This window comes from Crotalus tigris, unplaced genomic scaffold (genome assembly GCF_016545835.1).
Source record: "Crotalus tigris isolate CLP2741 ecotype Arizona unplaced genomic scaffold, ASM1654583v1 scf7180000018556.678853, whole genome shotgun sequence".
In the NCBI taxonomy this organism is placed as follows: domain Eukaryota; kingdom Metazoa; phylum Chordata; class Lepidosauria; order Squamata; family Viperidae; genus Crotalus; species Crotalus tigris.
Window position 1 is genome coordinate 401,567 of NW_024097075.1, and position 26,711 is coordinate 428,277.

The 26,711-nt window shown below is 36.8% G+C and overlaps 1 protein-coding gene across 4 annotated transcripts in view; it reads left to right on the forward strand.

Moving 5' to 3' along the window:
• Positions 1-24,880, forward strand: part of SHOC2 (SHOC2 leucine rich repeat scaffold protein) — a 77,321-nt gene extending 52,441 nt beyond the window's left edge. For 3 of the 4 annotated variants that reach the window (XM_039354527.1, XM_039354524.1, XM_039354526.1), the window contains 7 exons: positions 29-166; positions 11,972-12,102; positions 14,368-14,556; positions 15,401-15,523; positions 16,828-16,965; positions 17,930-18,047; positions 19,276-24,880. In XM_039354527.1, the coding sequence (XP_039210461.1) occupies positions 29-166; positions 11,972-12,102; positions 14,368-14,556; positions 15,401-15,523; positions 16,828-16,965; positions 17,930-18,047; positions 19,276-19,484 (1,046 nt within the window). In that variant the 3' untranslated portion in view covers positions 19,485-24,880. The remainder of the gene's footprint in view (positions 1-28; positions 167-11,971; positions 12,103-14,367; positions 14,557-15,400; positions 15,524-16,827; positions 16,966-17,929; positions 18,048-19,275) is intronic. The other variant, XM_039354528.1, reaches the window with a different exon arrangement.
• Positions 24,881-26,711: the final 1,831 nt, after the last annotated feature.

Here is a 26,711-nt window from a genome sequence, read left to right on the forward strand (position 1 = left end):
CAAATTATGTGACTTTGTTCATTGTCAGGTGAGTTGTGTAACCTCATAACCCTGGATGTAGCCCACAATCAGCTTGAACATCTTCCAAAGGAGATTGGCAATTGCACACAGATCACCAAACTTGATCTACAGCACAATGAACTTTTGGACCTTCCAGACACTATAGGTAAGTAAAAACATGGTTCCCTCATTTATTAGATTTATATTCTGCTTTTATTTTTACAACTGAAACCATATTCTCTCTTTTTCTATTTTCCCAACAACAACCCTATGAGTTGGATTCGGCTAAGAGAGTGACTGAAAGTTACACAGTGGATTTCCATGCCTTGAGAAAAGCTAGAACTCACTGTTGCCTGGTTTCTAGACCAATATATTAACTACACCAAACTGGCTCTTTTTCTAGGTTTAAATTTTATGTAAACCACTGTGAGCAAAATCTTGCCTTGGCCTTATTGTTATTTTAGTACCTAGTCTCTTTCTGGATTACTAATGTTGTGCTAAGTAGCCAAATATAATTTTTAATTTTGTATGAGAAATTCCTTGTCCTCAGCAGTAGCATAACTTGTTTGATATGACTATCCTGCCAACATCAGGATTTTCTGGTTTCTTTCCCCTCCCGATCCCCATCATAAATCCTAAAACAACACAGATGATAGGTCATAGGCATTTTCCCTTTAGATATACTTTGCCCGAGTATTCCTAGAGAATAACTACTAGATACTAATGGACAGATTGAGGGCAATTGAGGGAAAGATTGAGGGCAATAGAAGAAGGGGACGACAGAGAATGAGATGGCTGGATGGAGTCACTGAAGCAGTAGGTGTGAATTTAAATGGACTCCAGAAGATGGTAGAGGACAGGAAGACCTGGAGGAATGTTGTCCATGGGGTCGCGATGGGTCGGACACGACTTCGCAATTAACAACAACAACAACTAATGGACACATCCCTCAGACTGAGAGTGATATGAAAAAATATTTTCAGTAACATGCTGAGATTTAGAAATCAGCTGACAAGGATTTGCCTTTCTTTTTCAGCAACAAACACAGTCATAGTAAGAATGCTTCAAGCTCTGATTCTCAAAGTATCCATAATATGACAAACAAGACCAGACTTGACAGATTGTTGCTGAGTCTCTAAAAGTAGAAGTAGCTGGTTTTTGTGTTTGAAATGCTGTTTAATGTAAAGAATTGTTACGATTGTATATAAAGACAGATAAGCAACACATATTATTTTATATATTTTAGGGAATGGTAAGCCACTTTGCAGCCTTACTGAAATTATCACACAGAGTATGTAGTAAACATAAGGCATTGAGAAGCAAATAGCATAAAAAGTCATTTAAGCACTGTCTCTTTTTTCAGTCTACAAGGGTCATTTTTTTTGGTTAGAATTGCTAAAATTCAGATATGATCAAAGTTAGGATTTGGGTATATAAATTAGAGTGATATTAATCAGTTTTTAAAGATAAGATAACCTTTATTGTCATTTTTATACTGTGGGCACGATGGCACATATCAAGAATGAAATTTAGTTGCCCGCTCTCAAAGTGAAACACATACATGACACACACCTAAACATACTATGAACAACATATGTATATATACGTAGCAAATAAATATTAAATATTGTCCATCTTGAATATATAATGGAAGGAGGAAGCTTGAGAGTTCGCAAGGTTAATGCTGTATGGAAACTCTGGCTGAATCTGGATGTTCTCCAGCATGTAAAGGAGTGTAGAATCCACAGATGGGTTGATTTAGTCTTCTAGCCCAATCAGACCAAACAATCAAAGTTGCCACGCCTCTGCAGGGTCTGACCATGCCCCAGTTTCGTTTGGTCTCAGCCCTGAAGAGACGTGAGAATTTGGCTCCCAATTTAGATTCAGAAAGGTAGTTATTGCCATTTGTGGATTCTCTAGCCTTTTTTTTCCTTCTTGGGGGGGAGGAATTGGTTCAGCTCTGGGCTCAGTGCTGCACCATTTCTTCTCTCTTTAATCAATTCCCTTCTCCGTTGAGTTTTTCAGAGGCAGACAGCTCATTACAGACAGCTGCCTCCTCATTACAATCCACCCCTCCTCACCCCCTCCCAGGATCTTCGCTGTGAATGCGAAGCTTTAAACTATTAGTTTTCGGCTGAAAACTCTGAATTCACCTTCCTGGGTTCATTACCAATTCAAACAACCTGTGGGGGCCATTTTGAGCCTCTAGAAGGCTCGATCCTCACATTACTCAAGTACTTCCTTGTTACTGTTGATTGTCAGCTGTAAATTACCCAAAAAACCCACAGGTGAACTGTTTGACTAAAAGAACTTATTACCAGATTACTTGCAGAAGAGGATCTTTTCTCTCAGCTTGTTTTATCTCTCATTAGATCGTCGCGGTCACCATTTTGGGCTCTGCCCGATCGCACACATTAAATTGACTATTTTGACCTAATTACAGCCTTTTCAGTCACAAAGCAACTTAGTTATTTGGTGATTCTCCCTACGTGGGGGGGGAATAGGAGTTCTAATTACACTCTTTTAGGTCTTCATTACCTCGTGCTTCAGCTGCTTAATAGGCGCCATCTTAGGTTACCTAGTGGACATAGGGAAAATACCTTGAGTCTCTCACTCCATTTTATCTGGTAATATTCCAGATTGTGTGACTTACCAGTACCTTTCAAATATCCAGTGCCAACAGATTGGACTGCTGCTTGCCTTGCCAGCTTTCCGCTGTCTGCATAGTGGTTGGCACTTACTGTCCTAGCCATCACTAAGGGTCAAAAAAAATTGAAAATTAATTAAAATAAAAAAAAATTAAAATAAACAAGATATATATCTATATTCATATATAGACTTATCTTTAATTGACATTTAATACTTTTTTGGCCAAATTGTCTCTCTATTACAGTGGGCCTGAGAAATTGAATGGGGAGGACAGTTCCTGAGCGTAGCGAGGCTTATATCGCGTAGTGACTCCGTGCTTAACGGCGGGCCGGACCTCACAGACCCTCGTGCAGGCCTGTAATCACCCAGGTGGGCCGTGGCCTTCCTTTGTCCTGTAGACCAAGGGCCGATCCAGGGATCTTCTGGTGAAAACCTGCCCTTTTTTCTCCTGCAGAATCCCTGGTGAAAACCTGCCCTTTTTTCTCCTGCAGAACAGGACTGATCCAGGGATCTCCTGGTGAACACCTGTTGTTTCTTTCCTATTGTTTATTTCAATATGGCGAATAACACCGTTTCACAGGCTTCCACCTCCAGTGGAAATGTAAAACGCAAGCCATCCAGTCAGGATACACCTGCAAAAGCCAAGGCCAAGGTCAAACGGACCTCTAAGGCCAATGACAAGCAAGCAGATAGCAGACATAGGGCGCTGGAGCGACAATTCTCCAAAGCCCAGTGACAGGCAGGAGAGACGCAGCTTATCCCCTCCCCTCCTCTTGAATCCACATCAGGGGAGCATCGGCCTTCCCCTTTTACACGGGCTTGGTCTCCTGAGCAGACCCTGGACCAGGGTTCTTTGCTGGGATATGAACGGGGCCATCTGTCCCTCTTTGACTGAGAATTGAGATTACAGGTCCAAGATTCAATTCCAGCTGCTGAGCCAGGACCTTCCTCAGTGTCTTGTGGGTCTCAGGGGGAGGTTACTACAGTCGTCCCTCCCCCAATCCCGTCAGCATCTTTCACGCTGACGGCGGGTCTTCGGGGCCCCAAACATCCTTCATTTACTGTCCAGCTCCAAGCCATGATCTCACAGGCAATGGCTCAGGCGATGGCGGCTTCAGGGAAGGCCATTCCGGTCCAAGGACCATCAAACCCCCCTATGCCCATGGAAACTGTGCATCCCAGGGAGTATGTGATCTCAGATCACGGTTCTCCACCTCAATCTGAAGGGAGCAAGATATCGGATTATTCCGCACAGATTCCGGAAGAAGACATGTGGTCAGATGGGGAAGACATTCAGGTGGAGGCCACTCCTATGGTAGGGGTGTTTAATCCAAATTCCTTCTATTCTCTTTTACAAAAGGCCTATGTCACCAGAAAAAATTGAACCGGTGAAACCACAGACGACAGATCAGGACTCTGGACAGAGGTCTGACCCACTGTATCTGGAACCGGTCAAGAAGAACCTACAGATACCTTGTCCCCCCATGTTTCTCAAATCCATTCAGGATCAGTGGGGATCTCCTGGAAGTTTCTCTGCTCTTGGGAGATTAGATCGTAAGCTCTTAGATACGGTCCCTTCCCTCAATGATGTCCTCAAAGTTCTGGGTGTAGATGAGGCTCTCGCCCTCATACTGTCAGACACCAAAATCCCAGGAGATATGTCGGAGGCCCTTAAGGCTGAGGACAAGAAGCCTGAGATTTCCCTCAAAAGGACCCATCAGGCATCGGCTTGGGCTATAAGAGCGTCAACATCGCATTAATCTGGCTCAGGGAATTACAGGCCAGAATATCCCCAGACGAAGTAAGGGTTCACCAGGATGTCACTAAACTAAGGGCCGCACTGGAATACATGGCAGATGTGTCTCTGCAGTCGGCCAAATATTTGGCTCGGGCCATAGCTTCCAACGTGGCCGCACGCCGCTTGTTCTGGCTAAAAAATTGGAAGGCCGATACCAGGCACAAATGGAGAGTAGCTGCGGCACCATATCAAAAGGGTCGCCTTTTTGGAGAGGCTCTCACTCCTTACCTGACTGAAAACAAAGAAATGTTGAAGGTACTAGCTCATATTGTCAAAAAAAAGGGCAGGCGTTTTTCTTCATACAACCGGCGTCCGTCGTTTAAGTCTGGCTTAGACCGAACTACCTGGAGCGGGTATCGGCCCTTTCAAGCAGGGCCGGACTGCTTATCGGACCGGTCCGGCTACAGAGACAAGCCAAAGCCACAATTCCAGGCTAAGCGGCCCTTTCGCGGCAGAGGAGGTCGTCCTTTCCGAAAGTCAAAGTGACTTGAGGAGGATTCCCCCCATTGGTGGAAGACTGGCACTATACTTCCACAAATGGGAAAGCACCACCACGGACAATTGGGTTCTAACCACTATCAGAGACGGACTGTCTCTGGAGTTCCTCACACTCCCCCCTCGGCGCTTCATCTCCTGTCCCCTATCCCGAAATCCCGTGAAACAAGGTCTCATGGAGGAGGCCATTCGTCATCTGTTAAGCATAGAGGCAATAGAGCGGGTACCCCCAGATCAATGGGGACTAGGTTTCTACTCCATCCTATTCGTGGTACCAAAGGCCTCGGGAGGATGGAGGGCAATCCTAGACCTCAAGGCTCTAAATCGGTACCTAATTTACCAAAAATTCAAGATGCAAACTCTTCATTCTATTCTGGGCAGTATTCGGTCAGGGGACTTTCTTACATCCATAGATCTGACAGAAGCTTACCTGCACGTTCCCATACATCCAAATCACAGGCGTTTTCTCAGATTCAGGTATTCCAACCATCACTGTCAGTACAGGGCCCTGCCATTCGGCCTATTGTTAGCTCCAGGGGTTTTCACCAAAATCCTGGCGGTTCTCGCTGCACAGCTCAGGTTGGTACCAGTCTGCGTTCAGTGCTACTTGGACGATATCCTAATCCAATCATCCTCGGCACTGAACGCCCGATCAGACGTGGCACTGATGTTCAAGACACTCCAGGATCATGGATTTATGATCAACTTCCCAAAGAGCCATCTGAACCCAGCAAACCGTTTGCTCCACTTAGGCGCATTAATAGACACCAACCAGTGCCGATTTTTCCTGTCTCAGGAGCGTAAGCTCAGCATACGTACGATGGTCACCAGGGTGTGCAAGGAGAAATGTGTAACCCTGATCCTACTGTCACAGCTGTTAGGGAAACTGATCTCATGTATTGCCATAGTGCCATGGGCCAGGCTTCATACGAGACAACTGCAGTGGTTTCTACTCCCTTACCAGAAACGGGGTATAGCATGTTTTCCACAGAGGGTGCGAGTCCCACCACAGACACTCACGTCCCTCATCTGGTGGTTGTCCCCAGCATTGTCCAAAGGATCCCTGTTCAGAGAACCGACTCGGGTAACCTTGACCACAGACGCCAGTCTGTTTGGATGGGGGGCATATCTGCAATCCCAATTCGCCCAGGGGCAGTGGTCCCAATGGGATCTCAAGAAAAATATCAATTGGTTAGAGCTCAGAGCCATACACCTAGCACTTCGCCATTTCCACAAGAAGTTGGCGGGCTGCCATGTGCTGGTTCTTACAGACAACGTGGCAGCAAAGGCCCATGTCAACAGGCGGGGCGGCACTCGATCGCGGATTCTAATGTCCGAGGCCCAGTATCTGGGGTCATGGGCGGAACAGAATCTGTTGTCCCTAAAGGCAGAACACATCTCGGGTGGAAAACGAGCAGGTGGATTTTCTGAGTCGATCTACGATAGATCATTCGGAGTGGCGTCTACATTCCTGTCTCTTTCGGGAGATAACTCACCATTTCGGTCGGCCCAAAGTCGACCTGTTTGCATCCCCGACGAACGCCCAGCTTCCCCGGTTTCCATCTCGATACCCATCCCAGGGTTCGGAAGGAGCAGACGCCCTCCGCAGCCCTTGGCCAGCAAGCCTTCTATAAGCATTTCCACCCCTTCCCTTGATCCCGGCCGTCATCAGGAACAGGAATGGGTGGAGCTAATTCTTGTGGCCCCATATTGGCCGAGGCATCCATTGTTTGCGGATCTCGTGAACCTTGCCATAGCCCCCCCTTGGCAAATCCCTCCAGCGATGATAATTCTAACGCAGGGGGCCATACGACAGCCGGACCCACAGTGGCTACAACTAGCCGACTGGCATCTGAGTGCCAGTTCCTGATGTGTGGATCTTACTCTTCAAGGGTGATAGCTGTGATCCAAGCTTCCAGACGGCCGGCGACGAACCGGATCTATGATGCCACTTGGAAGAACTTCTGTGACTGCTGTACCTATAAGGGTTTGTCTATCTCTTCTGTCACTATTCCAGTGATTCTTGAATACCTCATAGATGGAATGGATAAGGGCTTAGCGCCCAACACCTTGCGTAGACAGGTGGCCGCTCTTTCCACAGTGTTCACCTGTGCCAACGCCACTCCATTGTCCCATCATCCCAGGGTCCGGTCCTTTATGAAAGGAGTCTCCAACACCAGATCTCCGGTAGTACACAGGTATCCATCTTGGGAACTACTTCGGGTTCTGCAGGCACTCACTAGGTCTCCCTTTGAACCTATAAGGTCTTGTCCTCTTCACATTTTGTCCCACAAGGTGGCCTTCCTAGTAGCCATCACGTCGGCGAGGCACGTGTCAGAGCTGGCTGCTCTTTCAGTTAGGGAAGACCTGTGTACCTTCTGTCAGGACAGAGTGGTGATGAGGTTAGATCCCTCTTTCATTCCCAAGGTGAATACACTGTTTCACTGGGCTCAGGACATTGTATTACCAAACTTTTGTCCCAATCCTTCTCACACACTAGAAAAGCAGTGGCATTACCTAGATATACGTAGGGCATTGCGTCATTACATTAAGATGACGGCTTCCTTTCGCAAATTGGAGGCATTGTTTGTCTCTTTCCACTCAGCTTCCAAGGGACAGAAGGTTTCCTCCTCTACTATAGCCAGGTGGATCAAGGCCTGTATCTCTCAATCTTACCAGGCTTACTCTTTACCTGTCCCAAGCCGCCTGACAGCGCACTCTATTCGTAGCGCTTCCACATTGGGGGCGTGGCAGACTCAGGCATCCATAGAGGACATCTGTAAGGCAGCTACGTGGTCGTCCCCTTCACCATTCATTCGCCATTACAAACTCGACAAGTTTGCTTCTGCAGAGGCCGCTTTTGGTCGTTGGGTTTTACAACAAGTGGTCCATTTCAGCAACGACACTTAACCAACCTGCTTCCCACCCGTGGGATCATAGGGGCTTTGGTATGTCCCATCTGTGGATTCTACATTCCTTTACATGCTGGAGAAGGGGCATTGTCTTACCTGAATGCCTTTTCTCAGCATGAGGAATGTAGAATCCACCCCCTCCCTGATCATTACTTGCAGTTAGGTTAGTGTCAGCAGTTCGGAGCCATCATGTCACACAATCATTCGCTTCGCCCTTTCGAAACTGGGGCATGGTCAGACCCTGCAGAGGCGTGGCAACTTTGATTGTTTGGTCTGATTGGGCTAGAAGACTAAATCAACCCATCTGTGGATTCTACATTCCTCATGCTGAGAAAAGGCGTTCAGGTAAGACAATGCCCCTTCTGCTTCGGATACCACGAAGCCTCCTCCCAGAAGGTAACAAGGAAAACAGATCGTGAAGAGGATGTGTAATGCCCCAGATAATCTTATGGACCCTACTCAAGCTTCTGTGCTATGTCCTGGATGGGAGGGAGGGAACTGCCAATGATCTTTTCCGCCATTCTCAACACTCTCTGCATCGCCTTCCTGTCTGAAGCAGTGATGCCTCCAAACCAGACTGTGATGCTGTATGACAGGATGCTCTTGATTGTCTCCTGGATTATCACACTGGTGTTTTGTTTTGTTTTAGTTACTTAGCTGTTTTATACTTTTATAATTCCCCTCTTTCATTCCTAATAAGAATTTATTTTTATATTTATAATAAATATATAGATGTGGTATTCATATCCATGTATTAACAATTGTGATAATAGTTAAAACAGTTAGTATGGTAATAGTTAATGGTAAGAAAATTACTTGATACTTTATGTAAATGATTTTGAAAGTGTATGTTATTTGGCTTTTTAAAAATGTGTGTTTCTGTTGCATGTCTCTTGTTTTTGAGTTAAAATTCTCTCCTTGGTGATGGCTTCTTTGTAATTATGTTATGACTTTAGTGAAAGAAAAAATACTTTTCTTTATGAGCAGAAAAGCATATGCTTCCAGAAAAATTAGGACTGTCCAACTGACAGTGATTTTATTTATGTATTAAATTTTTAAAACAGCCTAAAAACTGATGCTCTCTGGTTGGTTTACAATAAAACACACTAAAAATGCAATCTGAATGAAATCATAAAAATAAAATCAAATGAAACACAAAAAAACATAACTGAAAAGGTTCTTTGGACATATCTCCTGAAGAATGGGCCTCACAGAATGACTGTCCATTGGTTCATTTTGAACAAGAATATTCTACATTTAATATTCTACAGTATTTAATATTTATTTGCTATGCATATGTAAGGGTGTGGGTCTATACATATGTTGTTCATAGTATGTTTAGGTGTGTGTCATGTATGTGTTTCACTTTGAGAGCGGGCAACTAAATTTCATTTTTGATGTGTGCCGTTGTGCCCACAGTAACAAAAAAATGACAACAAAGGTCATCTTACCTTACCTTACCTTACCTGGAGTAGATGATCTTGAAGTTGCCCAAGAATCAAGCCGCCTAATTGCTCTTATTTTCACCATTTATATATAACTTTCAAATGTATACTTCATTTCTCTTTCAAACATTTTTCTTCTCACATTCACACATTTCTCACAAATAGCAGTGACTACAAAAATCTGATCTGCATATCCTTTCCATAAAATAAGGCTTCAGTGAGTTTTGCAAATTGTTGCTTATTGTTAGCTCTCATAGTTTTTTAGTGAGAATTCTACCAAATATCTCCCTTAGCACACACAATACTAATTTATCTGTAAGTTTTGCATTCTCTTATTATCTTTTCCTTTGTATAAGAGAACAGTAATATATTCTTCCCATTCCAGGCATAGGAGAAGGCATACAATCATGTTAAACAGGCATCACAACCACTATAAGCAAACCACATTCACATTTTAACATTTTGCCAGGTATCCCGACTATAGCTGCAACTTTAGCATTTTTCAGGGTTTTAGCAGCATTTCTGACTTTCTTTTTGTAAATGACAGTAACTTTGATTTCATTTGTTTTGATTCCACTCTGCAAATCATCCTTTTATACAAATCTCTACAATTCCAGCATTTCCTCATATCAGTATACCGGTAACCCCAAGTCACTCCATAATTTTTATTTGTAATTCCATTCAGTCTACAGGAGCCTTCTCATTTCTCTGTTTTCTTTCATTTCTGAAACTTTTAAAACTCCCATAAAACTTTCTCTGCGTTGTTGTACCTTTTAAAATTGTTCCCTGCTCTTTGACTACATTCTTTGCACTTATCTTTTTCTCTGTGTACACAGCATAAAATAACTTTCATCATATTTTGCAACAGTTGTTTTCTTACATGGAATTATCTATTGTTGTGGCCATTCTTTCATTCTTGTTTCTTTCACTTTTCTTTGTCTGAATCTATCCTTCATTCAGAAATTAACATTACCCTTGTATTTCCCACTGAATTTTCTCATCAAGAGTGTGTTTATTAGTCCATAAGATCTGAAAAGATTATATCCTCTTTTTTCTTAAATTCTCAAGCTAAGACATAACTGTATTTCTTTTAATACAGTTTAATTCAGTCCATTCAATCATGCATGCATGCATTCATTCATTTTACCATTTACTTTGCTTATATTCCAAATAGGTTTTCCATGTATTTATGGCCCCATAATTATTGATCACTGTTGCCATCATTGTTTGGTGAATTGAATCATTCAGAGTTGGAAAAATAAGAAGAAAAATCTTCTATATTGCTTTAATTTTTAATTTTAATTTACTACCCATGCTCTGTGCCCCTGCTAACAGAAAGGGTAGGATAAGTTAGTTCAGGCACAAACAACAATACAGCAAAACTTTGATTTAGCAGACCTCGTGCAATGGACCAGGTTATGGCATTTGTGTAATTATTTCATTATACAAGTAATTAAAAGGACACCATTTGAATATTGTATTTAACTGATATAAGTTGCTGCAATTATGTACTTTCATATTTAGTGCACATTTATGAACAACAAAGCGTCTCCCCCTCCCCCATTAGTCTGTTAAAATGAAGTCCACTGACTACGTGCATATGTGGTTTATTTCATTTGCGGTACTAGACTTTTTTATCTGAGATCTTGGTAGACAATCCAGTTGTAAATAGTCAAAATAAGCAAGGACTGATCAAAGTATCATAAGCATCTTTTTGCTAAGATTCTGGGTGGCTTTCTCCTTTGCTTGTCCTTTCTCCAACTCCCTTTTTTTTGGGGGGGGGAGGTTTACAGTTACTGTATTCTGTTGCCTAATTATGAAATTACCTCAAAAGACAGATTTGTGTCTTGGTGCAACTTTTATTTGCAGATACATTTTAAAGTTAAGAGTTGTGTTATGAGCTGGCAAGTCTAATTCTCCCCCCCCCTTTTCCTACTTTTAGCTGTGCTTTCAGTTTTTTTTAGGTAGTATGTCTAAATGTACTTGCATTTGAACACTTTTTAAACTGATTAGTATCTTGAGTTTTTAATACTTGAGTCACATGAATGAAATTAAGGTTTTTGTACATAAATAGTTTTCCTTGAGAGTGTTGCCCCAGTACTCATTATTGCACTAAATAATATCTGTACACTCAGAACTAAGTTTGATGTGTATGCAAAAAAATTTCAGGAGACGACAGATGATCTTTTGTTAATTAGCTTTTGGCATGAAGTTCACTTGCAAGGTTTTTTCTCTCGCTGCTTTTGAAAGCTATTAATGTTGCCCCTCCTCTCATAAGGAAATGCTTATCCTTGTAATCTAAAAATGTGTAAATTGCTCTAAAGTATTGTGGTGATGACAGCCAGTAATGATTAAAAAGAAACAAAACACTTAGATTTACACTTTTAAAGTATTGCTGGGAAGCCAGAAATGAAAGCAAAGCACAATAGTGGAAAAAGATCTTGACTAATGGGATATTGTTGAAATACTGATGAATTTATTAGAATTGTATATTTATATGTTGGAAAATTATCCTGATGCTCAAAGTGTTCATATATTTGTGTGAAAAGTGTGTACCTTTTCTAATAAATAGTAATAAAAGAGAAAGAGGGACTTACCCTTTCCCAAGAATAAATACAGATAGTGGGAATTTCTAAACATAAGATTCTTAAACATTTTCTTTTCTTTTTCAGGAAATCTATCTACTTTGAAAAGCCTTGGTCTGAGATATAACCGTCTCTCAGCAATACCCAGGACTCTGGCACAGTGCAGTAAACTTGATGAGTTAAATTTGGAAAACAACATTATTTCTACTTTGCCAGAGGTAAGACACTTGAGAAGTAGGAGACCCTGTAATAAAAATAAATAATTCAATTTCAGTAAAATAAAATAAGAAGAGCCACTTCATCATAAATTTAATAATACTAAAAAAGTCTTGACAGAATTTGCTTATATATTTTATTAAATGTATAAACCACCTGATTCTATTCTGGCTTCATTATGTTTAATGTTGAAATGTGTGCGAGAGGAAGAAAGAGGCTTTTATTTAACATTGCCACACACTGCCAAAGGTTGCTCTGTTAGGGAGATGAGCAGTTTCTAAATGTGATAAATAAAATGAAATAAATTTTCAAAAAAATTCAAATTTAGTAACTATTATAATGATCTCCGCGAGTTGACCTTGACTTCATACAGATGTACAAATGCATTAAAAACATTTTAAAAGGCAATAGTAAATGCTGGTTAAAATAAACCAAGATAATCCACAAATACTTCCAAATTATAAACCAAGTTTTGGAATATTATTCCCAAACAATACACTTTATTCTGTAAATTGAGATGTCACCCATCATCTGCCAGCACTTCACTTCAAAGCACTTCTCATATTAAATTTTAAAATAAAAATACATAAATAAAAAAATAATTATATATAAAACAAGAATTTACTAGGTTATTCTGCAAATGCATTAGGAGGTATGTGCTGTTGACCCTAAATATAATTGTTTCTTAGTTACAAACATATATTAGTAGAATATTAGTTGTGATTCTTTGAGTGGAACTGGTAATTGTTCAGTTTATGGATGTTCAGTTGCATAGAATTAAAAGTACAAAAATGTGGATTTACTTATTTACGTTCCATTTCCACGAAGACAATGTGGAGCAAGAAATCTGACATGATAATTGATTATAAAGATACTTACATATCTGTAGAACACAAATAAATAGGGATTAATATTTCAGTTTAAAAGTAATATATAATGTTAATACGAATCATTGGAATTGCATTGAATAATAAATGATCTAGAAATAAGGCAAAAGAAATAAGGAAATCCATCAAATAAATTATTAATATTAAAACTGATTGAGAATGAGTAACTATTGCTTGTAGATTTTGCTAATGGAAGAAAGTTGCTTAGTAATTAATCTCTCCTCCCAAGAACATTATGAAAGTTACTTAACTGTAATTAAACATACAAAAGAAACTGACTGGAAATCAGATTGCTTTATAAATGGGCTCCCAGTCTAAAACACCCTTAACAAATAGAATTTTGCATTTTTAAGTGCTGGTCTATATATAATTTATAACTGTTGCTGAAAAGAGCCACTTATTAGCGTGCTAGTGTAATCCATTAAAGCATATCGCTTTGGCTGCAGAAGAAAGAAAATGCATTTCTAAAGAAAACTGCAGAATTGCAAAATACACTAAGTTTTTAATGATGAAATGCTTGCCAAGTAAACATGTCTTAAAATATTAGCTGGAAAAAGCGGTTGTCCAATAAATTGTTTATATTGGGATTCTTTTAACAATAATGCATTCAACTTTGAATTCTTAACATACTTCTGCATTTCAAAATGCATTATGATAGCCTTGAGTTAGTTTTGGGAAGCATTCAAGATTTCCTGAAAAGTCAGCTATGCAAAGTCTTCACTCTAGTTTTAGAATGAATAGCTGGATATCCTACTCTGCATTTAGAGTGAATAATATTTTCTCCTTAAAAATGATATAAATAAATGATTAGTATTTCATATGCTTAATATCTCTGCATCCTTTAAAGATACACATTTTAAAATTCAAGCAGAGATAATCTGTTTTGCTTGGCCAAAGGTATAAATCTCTCCCTTCCCCTGGCCCCCCCCCCACCGAGTAGCCTCAGACATCTTAGAATTGGAACAACAAGAATCCCTGAAATATGACAATTCCAAAGAGTGCCATGTTTGTCTGTCATCTCTTTATTGTATGGGATGTTGTAGCTACTCCTGAAATTGCTTCTGGAGAATGACTTAATTTTTGTTTTATAAACGTGTGTTTGGTACCTGTCAGTAAGTGGGTAAAATACACCCTCTCAGAGATTGAGTTGTCTTTTTAAATGCTTAAAAAATGGCTAACATATGGTATGACTTGTCAGAAATGAAGGCATTACAGGTATTAAAGCTATTATCAAAAGCAGAAAACATCACTCTTAAAGACATTACCGTTTTGAACAGACCATGATAGCTAGACTGCATATAAGAGAAAACATCTATTCAAGTACAAGGAGATTAGAGTACATGAAGCATATAATTTGATTTGTTCACTTTGCTCTTGCAGGGTCTCTTATCCAGTCTTGTGAATCTGACTAGCCTAACTCTGGCACGGAACTGTTTTCAATCTTATCCTGTGGGTGGTCCTTCACAGTTCTCTACTATCTACGCTCTAAATATGGAACATAACCGCATTAACAAAATTCCTTTTGGAATTTTTTCTAGAGCAAAAGTATTAAGTAAGCTGAACATGAAGGTGAGGCTTTGTTTCAGGAATATGAATTTTCTGGTGTAAAATAAAATATTTTTATGAAAGTGCAACCAAAGAGAATTGTGGCAGATACCATGGATACTTGATTTTGTAAGATGACTTTCCCAGGATTATTTATAAAACTAGTATCAAGAATATAAAAGCTTTCTTATGTAGTGGCATAAGTCAGAGGTCCTCAACCATGGCAACTTTAAGACTTGTGGACTTCAACTCCCAGAATTCTGGGAGTTGAAGTCCACAAGTCTTAAAGTTGCCAAGGTTGAGGACCCCTGGCGTAAGTAATAAATGATGTTGAAATTAGGCAGTTGCAAACATAGAGTACTATTTTCTATAAAAGAGCAAAGCTTAGACTGTACTTTCGGAAAACGTCTGTTGACTAAAACTAAAAAAAATGAATTAAACATTAAAGTGCTGTTTAGGTTATTTAATAGTTAAATCTAGCTAAAAGTTGTTGCAGCACATATTTAATTTAAATTGTTGATTTAAAATAGAAAAGCTAACATAGACAACTGTTTTAATTGTTGCAGTTATATGGGTGATAAGACTACAATTACACTAAACTGGTTCTTTTCTCAGAATCAGTAGGACATCCAGTTAAGATTGATATTCATCACCGCTTTCTGTTTTGAAGATGGAGAATGCATCTTGTCCTTAGCTAAATTGATTGTGAATATTTCTTTAAAAAACAATTCCAAGCCCTTGTAATGATTATTTCTTTGAGAGGATAGAGTGAAATTTATATTCTTTATGTGCTTCAATGAATATCATTTACAATTTATTATCCTTATTTTTTAAAAAACAAATCCCTAAACTTTATGTTAAATTTCAGGACAATCAGCTGACATCACTTCCCCTGGATTTTGGGACATGGACTAGTATGGTGGAACTCAATTTAGCGACAAATCAACTCAACAAAATTCCTGAGGATGTATCTGGACTTGTTTCTCTTGAGGTGGTAAAAAGTAGAATATAAAAGACCAGCTAAATAAATTCTAAGAAACCTGACCAGTCTTGACATACTTATTGATAATTGATAAAACTAATAAATATACTCTGAAACAACCTAGGTTTAGAAGGATTTAGAAGGATTATTTAAATGAATTGTATACCAGATTTGTTTTTTATCAGAATACTTACGTTGTGCATATTATGATTTTTTTTATGTGATGACAGGGAAGATATAGCTATTACATTATCTTAATCTGCAAGTATTTATTTCCCTGTATAGTGAATATGTAATGATATACAGATAGTCCTTAGCTTATGATTGTAATTTATGGTGGTCATTAAGCTTAATTTTATCACATTTTTTGCTGCGGTCATTCAATGAACACAGTGATCATTAAGCAAATTCATTGTACTCACTCGGCATTTTTTTTTTTGCTGGAAACTGGAAGTAAACATCACTTTCCTATAAAAAACCCTATTGTGGTATTGTGACCATGGGATCCTGCAAATGGCTGTAAATGCAGGCCAATTGCCAAGTGTCTAAAATGTGATCACGTGACCACTGGGGGTAGGGTCAGTTGGCAGAACATCAAAACCATATTGTAAATAACTCTGGGGAGGTTAGTCATAATGTCAGCTGGTCACTAAGCAATTGGAATTACCTATATATTCAGTTGGGTGTTTTCTTGGTAAAACTATAAAATGTATGTGTTGTATGACTTTCTATATGAATTCTAACAGAAAGAATTCAAGCTTGAGTGTGTGAGTATGGGAAATGGTTGATGGAATCTTTTTATCTATTCCCCTTTCCTTATTTTCCATTCAACTCATAAAAGATATAGCATTCCTTGTAATTGGCATGTATAGTTACCCTATATAAACAATCTTTAGATATCTTTGCCCTGCCCTGTGTATCTATTCCTTTCCATTTCTATAGGGTAAAAGAATATATATAAAAAATTCTTTACTGCATGCATAAAATAATTTAAATGTTTTCGTAATTAAATTATTCATGGAAAACTATTCTTATAAAATTAAAAATCTGTTGACAGGAATGTGAAAATATACCACTTTCCAGAGATCTTTTATAAAGTTTCTAGAAAAATGTTTTCTTCATGTTTTCTTCATTCTTGCCCAACAAAGAATTATTTATTTCACAAATCATATTTGCTAGAGCCAATGTGGCATTAAAATTCAACAGTGAACAGTCTCTAGCTCTTTTTATTTTTTAAAAATATTTAGATAATTCTACCATTACTTAATGGATAGCTCCAGTTCATTAAATATTCTCTATTAATTTTATTTTAGGTTCTTATTTTGTCAAATAACCTCCTAAGAAATCTCCCACATGGCATTGGAAATTTGAGGAAACTGAGAGAATTGGATTTAGAGGAAAATAAGCTGGAATCTTTGCCAAATGAAATAGCATACCTTAGGGATTTGCAGGTAAAATAATTATATGGTATACCATGTTTGTCCAATTCAAAGTCTATATAAATGCCTGCCTGCCTTCCTGATTGATTGATTGCCTTTATGTCAGTTTTTTTTAGCCTGGTATCTTTGGCCACTAGACCATACTGGATTTCATGTCATTTTTTTAAAAACTGCCATGTATAAATTGGTTCAAGTTGCCATTTGGATGCTGAGCATTCTCTGTTGTGTTATGTGGGAATGCCTACTGACATATAAGGAAGAGAAGTTAAGAAAGATGCTCAATTGCTCCCTAGCTATAGAATGTATTAAATGCATTTACTGTATAAATGTAACATTTTTATTTTTTAAAAAATACACAGAGTGGCATAAAATGTAATCCCAGCCTTTTCAGCCTTATGAAAGAAGTTAAAGCCTTCCTCCTCAGTCAGAACTTTTAGCAGGTTTTTCTAATTTCTGTTACTTCCATGTTTATTATAAAGTTAGCTGCTTTGAGTACCCTATAGTCCAAAAAGTGAGAATTTATACTGAGTAATAAATACAGAGAAGCTCAAAAATGAGAAGATTTTTTTAATGTACACATGAACATGTCTATGGAGATTCTCAGTCATCCAGGTCATAATTGTCCCAAAGATGCTTTTCACAAGGCAGCTGGGCTTTTTTGTTTTTTTTTTGAAGACATCTTACTTCTTGTATGAGAAGTGAAACATCTTCAAAGAAAAACAAGAAAGTTCAGTTGCCTCATGAAAAAGCATCTTTGGTATACATGGATAGTGACTTTACAGAACATTTGATAGTTCTGTAACTGTCCTATGACATGTTCAGTGTTTTGGAGTAATGCAGCCCAAGTTCAGCCATTTTTTGTTGACAGTTGGAGTCAAAGGCTGTTGTTCTAATGATAAAAAGATACCCACTTTTGTTAATTCTTTGGTGGAAGATGATATTAATTTTGTGATTAAATTATATATTTCTTAACCAGCGACTGATCCTAACGAATAATCAGTTGAGCACTCTTCCTAGAGGAATTGGTCACCTTATCAATCTGACACATCTGGGGCTAGGAGAAAACTTTCTTACACAGCTTCCTGAGGAAATTGGTAAGACATGATCCATAAATTCATAGGCTGGTGTTAATAAGGTACTTCTGATGTAGTTTTCTCAACCTCAACAACTTTAAACTGTCTGGACTTCAACTCCCAGAATTTCCCAGTCAACACTGGGCAATGGTTGGGAAATTCTGAGAGTTGAAATCCATAGTTGCTGAGGTTGAGAAATATTGCTGTAATGTACCAATGAGGTATTCATTGTAAGTCAACATCTGGCAGTATTTGTTTTATTTAAGTTATTTCCACTCATAAAATCGATCTTGGGAATGTAAGAACCACAAAGGTAGAACTGATTGGAATATTTAAAAGTCCTTCCATGTCTGCCAAGCTATTTTTTTTTACTTTGCATATGACTAGAACAATTTTATTAATAACTTGCATAATTTGTAGTAGTCTTCAGGGGAAAAAAGCCGTCGATATTGCTGCAACTCTATCCTCATCATGCATCATCGATCAATAGAGAGTCTTTGAAAAACATTTGAGCTTCCCACACAGAAGTAACCATGATATTTAAGATTCATTTAATATCAGTCTTGACATTTAGCACAGCATAATATACTCAAGATTTCCAAATGCAGGCATGAATTTATTTAATGTTTTGAAAATGTAAGTTGGAATTTGCAAGTCTGTTTGAAAATTTTTGTCATAAGACATTTGGCTTAATGTGGTCTCTTAAAAGTAAGATTTTGGAGTTGGGATGTCAGTAAGGAAAAAAAGATACTTTTCTAGCTGAAAGTGGCCTTAGGTTGTTGAAGAAATGTAATAAAGGTTTTTATCCAGTAGTGAGCTGGTAAATGTTTAAAACCAACTTTATCAGGTCCATTGTTATTGCGTTGTGCCACTTGCTGTGAAACAGTTGATTGGCACACTAGGTGTTATAGCTCATGGATGCTGTCAAGTGTTTGCAAAATTCCCCAAAATTTAACCATCTGCTCTCGTGAGCCAGGATAAGCCAGGTCCAGCAAACCAATTGGCTTTGTCCCTTCTAGATTCATATGGGTTTTTCTTTCCATGCCAGCACTAAAAAATTGCTGTTACTGCAAACTTAGAAATGTGTTTTGTGTTTTGAATTCAGTGAATTGTTTAGATGCAAAGGATGATATCTTTGCTGTTCTTGGTAATGGACAGAAAATCAAGGTAGCTAGTAGTAATTTCTATGTCACTTATTGTTATTTTATGACTAATATATTTGGTTTCAAAAATGCTCATTGTTTTGCAGGTACACTGGAGAATCTGGAAGAACTGTATCTAAATGACAACCCACATCTAAACAGCCTTCCTTTTGAACTGGCTCTTTGCAGCAAACTATCCATAATGAGCATTGAGAACTGTCCGCTCAGTACCCTTCCAGCTCAGATTGTTGCAGGTGGACCTTCCTTTATCATCCAGTTTCTCAAAATGCAAGGACCATATCGAGCCATGGTCTGACTGATATCTTCCCCGATGATGTACAAAATATAAATGGCTTTTGTGGTGTCATTATGTATATAGTATCTAGGCTACATGGTGCCCAGTGTGGATAAAATGGATTGTCCCGTACACTCTACTAAATGCAAACTGCACTGTTAGTATTGTGTATTTGTGTAAATATAATATAATATATAGATTGTATATTATATTATAAAACAAATAATATAAAACAGGCAAATTTCAGACCACACATATGTGTTCCTGCTCATAGAGGAAACATAGCCATTTAGATTTTTTTTTCCATTGTAAATGCTTGTTCAAGTTTTCTTTAGTGAATTTAATGGTTATCTGGATAATTTGGTGTACCAGTTCACTGAAAACAATGTCAATTAACTGCTGATCAATTTAAGGGAAAATATTTTTAAACCAAGCCTTTTCCTGTTGGATAAAAAGCAACTTAGTCACACAAATTATTTTGTCATTCCTTGTAGTTCTCATTTTGTGACAAAATATTGGAATTATTTGTATTTTTCTTTATTCTGGAAAATCCTTTAACTTATTTTAAGTTTTAAAATGAATGGTCTTGTATGTTTACAGTCAGGGTATGTCACTGGATTGGGGGTGGCGTGGGATTTACTCTGTTTTATTGAATCTAGAAGTTGTATTCTTCTGCTGAGGGCTTTTTATTGACTGATTCATATTATTGCAAAAATATAAGCAACTAGTTAGTGAAAAGAAAGTAAGTCCAACAGAAGCTTGAGTTCCTTTGAATTCATCAGTTGTAAGCATATCATAGTGAAGAAACAATTATTTTATGGTTGCCTCATTTAGTATAAGCAACATTTTTCACTTTAAGAAGTGACAAATTTGTAGAAAAGTATCATGTTCTGTTAAGATTTAGTATTGCGTCAATGATGGATCTGAAATGCAACAGATAATTGTAAGGGTTTTTCCTGGTCTTTGTGCAATTAATGAATGTGTCTTTTTTTGAAACCCTGCAGTATACGTAAAATTTATGGTCGGTTGACAATGTTACTCTGGTTTTATATCTTGCCTTGCCTTGTACATCCTCCCATTATTATGGAGTGTCTGCGTCAAAGCACAATATCTTCATGCTGTGCTGTTTTGCTGCTGAACTAAATGCACTTTTCCCTGTAAAAATGGGACACTTGCTTCAAAATAATCAGTTCAGTACCATGATTTATTCTTTTAACCTCATCCTATCAATCTCAGTATTAAAAACTGGTCTGTTTGGAAAATAAGGACACTTTTTCATTTGTATTTAGAATATGATTGCTCAGTAGAAAACCATTAAGTGATTGAATAGAAAACATGCGGTTTATTGTCATTTTCATGGCTGTACAAAGGGCTAATGATGCTGCAGTGATTCTTGCTACTGCACTTGATGTGCTATTTCGAATTGGATGCTCACATAGCAATTACATTTGAGATAAATTGGTTTTCAGTTTCAATTCATTATGATGGGTTTGCTTAAGGGATTCTAGAATTAAAAAGGTTCTTTAAATTATACATCATAGATGTCAGATAATTTTTTCATTTGTGGTAAAAAGTTTGTGTTTTTTTATTTTGATATTAATGTCTATTTGATAGGCACAATCCTGAGATCATCAGATATACTTATTCTGTTGAAATCAACACAATTCATTGAACGTTTCACTCATAAACACCAATAAGCTCTGAGTAAATACTTCTTAAGATTGTTTTGTAAGAGCCATTGATTTTAGTGGTTGTGAATGTTCTTTTAGATTGAGTCAGCATAATTTACTTCCTTCATCTGTGAGGTGAATTTTAGCATTCATTAATTTTATCTCTGGCAAGGAAGAAATCCTTTAAGAAAGGCAGGCAGAGATATAAAACCTTAAAGGGCTATTTTAGATGTCAGTGGACTTGCAAAATATTATTGGGTTGGACCAGATTTATACATATCTCATTGGATGATAAAAGTAGGCTTAGAAGGATCTCATCAAGGGAATTGTTGAATTTGACAAGCTTTTGGGATTGTTTGCTGAAAAAGAAGATAATTGATAACAGTGTCTTTCATAAGAGTGTCCCTCTTTGTCTCTCAGATATTGGTAAACTACATGGAGAAACTCGGACCTTAGGTCACCGGGAAACTAATGTGGAGAAAGCAATCTAATCTTACCAGTTCTATTAACCAGTATAGCTGAATTCATACCATCGATTTTCCACCACTTTCTTTAAAGTAAATATATGAATATCTAATTAACCTGGATACTTGTTGATAATAATGTATAGTTGCAGCTGCCTACAAGCAATCTGTCTGAATATTGAAGTGTTAAAATACAAAGATGCTTATAGTGGTGGTTAAAAGATTAAAATCTACTTTTTGCTGAAGTTGTAAACGTGTTCCATTTATTTAGTATGTGTATATTTAATTCGTTGCCCACATGCACTTTTGTTTTAGGTGGAAATAATCTTTTTCCAGTCAATTGTTTCTTTTATTTTTTAAAGTAAGAGTTTAGCCATATGTTAAACATTTTGCTAGAAAGGATTGAAAATATTTCAGTAAATTTTTAGAGTTAAAGTAGGATAGTACACTCATAGTAGGCAGGATTCACCTACCACTTGGTGGACTTGTGGCAGATTAAATTTATAGTTTAATCTGTAAATATATTGATATAAATGTTCATGTTAAAAATATTATTTGACTATTTTTCTTTAAAAAAATCACTTGCATGTTAGAAACTATTCACTGATTTTTTTAAAAAAATTATTGAAAAAAGTTTAAAAAGCAGTGGAACTGGAAACCTGCTTCAGCATAGCTTGGTTTATTAATATAAACCATATATTGTAAGAATGTATTCTGAAATATATTCTGATAGTTGGAACAGAAATCACAATACTGCCAACTCCTGTTTAGATTTAGTTTTTGTTAAATAATAAATTTACAAGAAAATGTAATTATTGGCTACACAGCATTATATACATATTATAAAAAAAATAATTTTTACTTTAAAAATTGAATTTATGATTCCTGAAAAGTATGTAGCTTGCTGTATTGGTGCCATCAGATTTTGAGAGGAAATTCTATAATTATTTGATTTTTACTGAAACATTTAAAGATATATCTGTAGAGAATTTTACTTTCTCTTGTTTACTATACAGGTAGCCCTCAACTTACAACCACAACAGGGACTTGAAAATGTGTTATTAAGCAGTGTGGTTGTTAAATGAGTTATCACATGACCACACCCAATTTTATGATCTTTTTGACTGTGTTCATTAAACAAGACATCATATGACCACAGCTTACAATCTCCATCCAGCTATCCCATTGATTTTGGTTGTCATAAACCAGATAGGAGGCTCACAAATGGAGATCAGGTGATTGCAGGATGCTGTGACTGTGGTAAATGTGTGACAGTTGCTAAGCACCTGAATTGTGATCATGTAATGCAGAGATGCTGCAATGGTCATAAATCTGAGAGCTAGTCGTCAGTCACTTTTTCCCTTGTAACTTTGAACAGTCATTAAATGAATGGTCATTAAGCAGGGATTACCTGTAGATTTTGTAATAATACTCATTCACCTTTTGGTAAAAAAATCAATGTATTCAATCAAGTCTCTCTGAAAGATTCTGATAACAGACAATCCATATCTTCCAATAACAAAGATCCATTTAGTTCAACTAATTTAATAAGGTTTGTATATAATAATAAGCTTTATAGTTGGATTTAATTTTTGGTTTAGCAAATCCATCTCAATTAAGAAACAATAACATTCTTTTTCCAACATATTACAATTTGAAATTGAACTTGAGTTTAAAGCTTATATCTCCTGTGTCTGAACGCATAATTGTGGCTTGCCTTTGTTTTTGTGGTTTGCCCATTTTTTGGATTATTGGAAAGAAGTTGGCAAAAATAAACCAACTGGAGTCATATAAAATAGTGGTTATGATTTGTCTCTGTTCAATAACCATTCATCCAATAAATCTTGGCTTAATGTTTATGAATACAGCCATACATTTGTTCAGAATGTGTAAAGTAGATTTCTTAATATATCCGGAAAAATTCTCAGCCCTGTTTCAACAGTTGCTATCAAATTTTAATATTGAAGAAAAAGAAGGTTATTAAATATATGAGAAATAATATCAAGAATCTTTATATTAAATCTATTTTTTGTTTGGGCTTTAATTTTGGAGTAATGTCTTCCATGTGTTGTTCAACGGTCAAGTGCAGTTCTCAGCTTAAAAAAAAGTTTCATACCTTTCCACATCTATGGAACAAAATGAACTCTCCTCTAATTGCATGTAATTGCATAGTTGTCAGTATCATTGGATGTACAGTACTCCAGTCTTAACTTATCTACTGTAGCAGCTAATAGTATTTTAATGGCAAATAGGACAGAAAGGAAACTTAAATTTCACTTGCACTATTGCAGTAGCCTATTAGAATTATAAATTATGATATTTTTTCATGATATTTTGAGAGAGAGAGAATTCAGTCCTACTATCTAGGAATAAATTACAACATTGAAATACTAATTGGCACTATTTGTCTTTTCAAAATGAATTTATATGTCTTTGTTCTATATCATACTTAGAATTTTAGTAGTCTACATTCAGTGCCATTGTCTTAAAAGGTTTTTCCTAAATTTCCTTGGTGGCTATTTAAAATAATAATTTGATTAATAATTTAAAGTTCTTAAAATTTATCTTTGCAAATCTGATATTGTATGAATGATTTTTTTTTTACTGGCAAAACAGGATTTCCTCCACTGCTGTTGCCAATCTCCACCAGAATTCCCAATGCTCTTTCAAAATCTACTTTGGAGTGCATCCCCATCTCAGGGCATTTTGACTATGAGGCGAGATCTTCAGGGTAATGAATCACCCTCCTCTAATTCTAGAGGACAGCCATCAACATAAAAACAGCATTCAATTCCAAGCTGCGTTTGGAAGAGAATTGTGCACCCTAAAATAGTTTGCCAAACATTTCTAAGAAGAGAGGTCTACTTGCAATCAAGACAAGTAAAGTTTAAAATGGAATGTTTCACCTGGGCAATTTTTGGAATGATTTTATATTCTTCACATACTGGGGAGGGAAAAAATATTTTCCGGATTATTCAAAATCCTGAATGCAAAAGACCATTTATAAGCCTAAATTGCACTAGCTTTGTATCTTTAATCAGCATGTCAGAACTTGCTTTTAATTAGGTATATACACTTGGCAGTAATTTGCACAGTCACCAACATTAAAAGGCACATATAGGACAATTGCTAATGATAATTTTTATTTAGTAAAGATATGAAAATTCTGTACATTGTTTCAATATTGCAGTCTTATGCAGAATGATACATAATTCTGCCTGATTCCATGAGTCCACATAATTTGTGAATTGATAATAAAAGCGTGTAAAACAGCCTACAAAAATGTACTTTCTGAATTATTGTAATGTTGATATGTCTATAAAATGTTGCCTTACTTTTTTATAAGTAAGTAATTATGTATCAATGTATTCATTATAAATAGTATGTTTGTAAAGGAGCCACTGCTGAGTCTTTTGGACATTTTCTAAAATCAAGTCTAATTTTATCTATAAACTGCAGCATTGCAGTTGATTGATATTTTCCATTTAGAGTCTTTTTTTTTTCAGAATTCTTTGTAACCTGCAAACCTTTCCTTGTCTGAAATAAGCATGAGAGAGAAAAAGCTGAACTTTTAAAAAGGAAATCTTGATTTAAAACCTTTACTTCCTGTTTTCTCTCCCTCCCGTCCACACAAAGTATGCTGGCAGATTGAAAGCATGGAAAGAATGGATTGCAATATTTTGATAGATGGAATAATACTTTTTATAATTGGTGCATACTGCATTTTATATTCCATATGCTGAAAATATGGAACATTTTTTCCTGGAGATAATCAAACACAATAAAAAACAACAACATACAAACCCTTTCTCCCCCCCCCCCCCGCAAAATGCATTGCAGATTATATGCATTCCAAGCTACTTGAGTGAAATACATGTTACATTTTGGAGGTATTATTTTGTAATAGAAAATAATTGATCTTAATTCAAGGTTAAATAAGAACATGATAGAAGATAGAACGACAATTTATTTGAACAAAATTTCCAGTGTCAGTATATAAATAAGCCCTTCTTCACTGCTTTTCTTGCAACACTTTCTGAGAATTCAAAGGTTTATGTGCTTTTTAGATAGTATCTTCATATACTTCTCTTTTTTGGGGGGGAGCTTTTTTTTTATTGAAAATTTTTGAATTTTACAAAACAAATCCCTTCCCCAAACCCCCCACCCTCCCATACCCTCCCCCCTCTCCCCAAACCTCCCATACCCTCCCTCAACCTTCCCAGAGCTGAGTACAGGCTTAATTAAAATTTTTCAAAAGAAATAAGAAATAAAAAAAAACTTAAAACACATATAAATCATATACTTCTCAATGGTCACTTCCAAGTGCAGACTAGTTTTAACTTTTATAGCTGCTGAAGTATTAAATCAACTGTTAATTATGATATTTTTGTCTCTATGCTACTCCAGTTCTGGATGGTACCTGCTGCCCTATGGCAACTAAGTTCTTTAATTTTTTAATACTGATATATAATAATTATGATTAGAAAATAATATAGAATTATAATTTGGGATAAAAATGAGAAATTAGCTTATTTTTTCATGATTAAATTAGTTATAAATTATATTATTTTGGCCAGCATGCAGCTTTTAATGTGATAATTGAAGAAGCTAAGAGAAACCTAAATTCAGCCTCTTGTTTCCAAGAATTTTTATCAAGGGTTGAAGATTTTAGCACTGTAGTTCAACAGTTCCTTTCTTTTATTCTATTCCAGTTCATACTTAGATAAATAATTTACATGAACTGTTCTGCATGAGGCTATAAATTCAGTTTGGAGTGCAATAATTAATGTTAGTGTTCCAAACTCTGGAGTTTTTGTTGTGAATGATAACAGACCACTTTTCATGGTATCCTGGCTAGTATAGACCTTGAATAATTTGTGGCAAAGTTTAATATCTAGATTCCTTCAAAATCTAGCTGTTAGATAAGAATAGGTAGGAACAAGGAACTTATTGTTCCTACTATGGAAGACTGATTTGCAGGATTAGCCCCACTCGAGTTGTTACAGACATGAATAAAAATTTCTATATAATAATCTCTTTCATTTCAAAGTTTCAAATATACAGTATTTGAAAAGAAGTCCGCACTTAACTTTTTTATCACTATAGATAGGTAA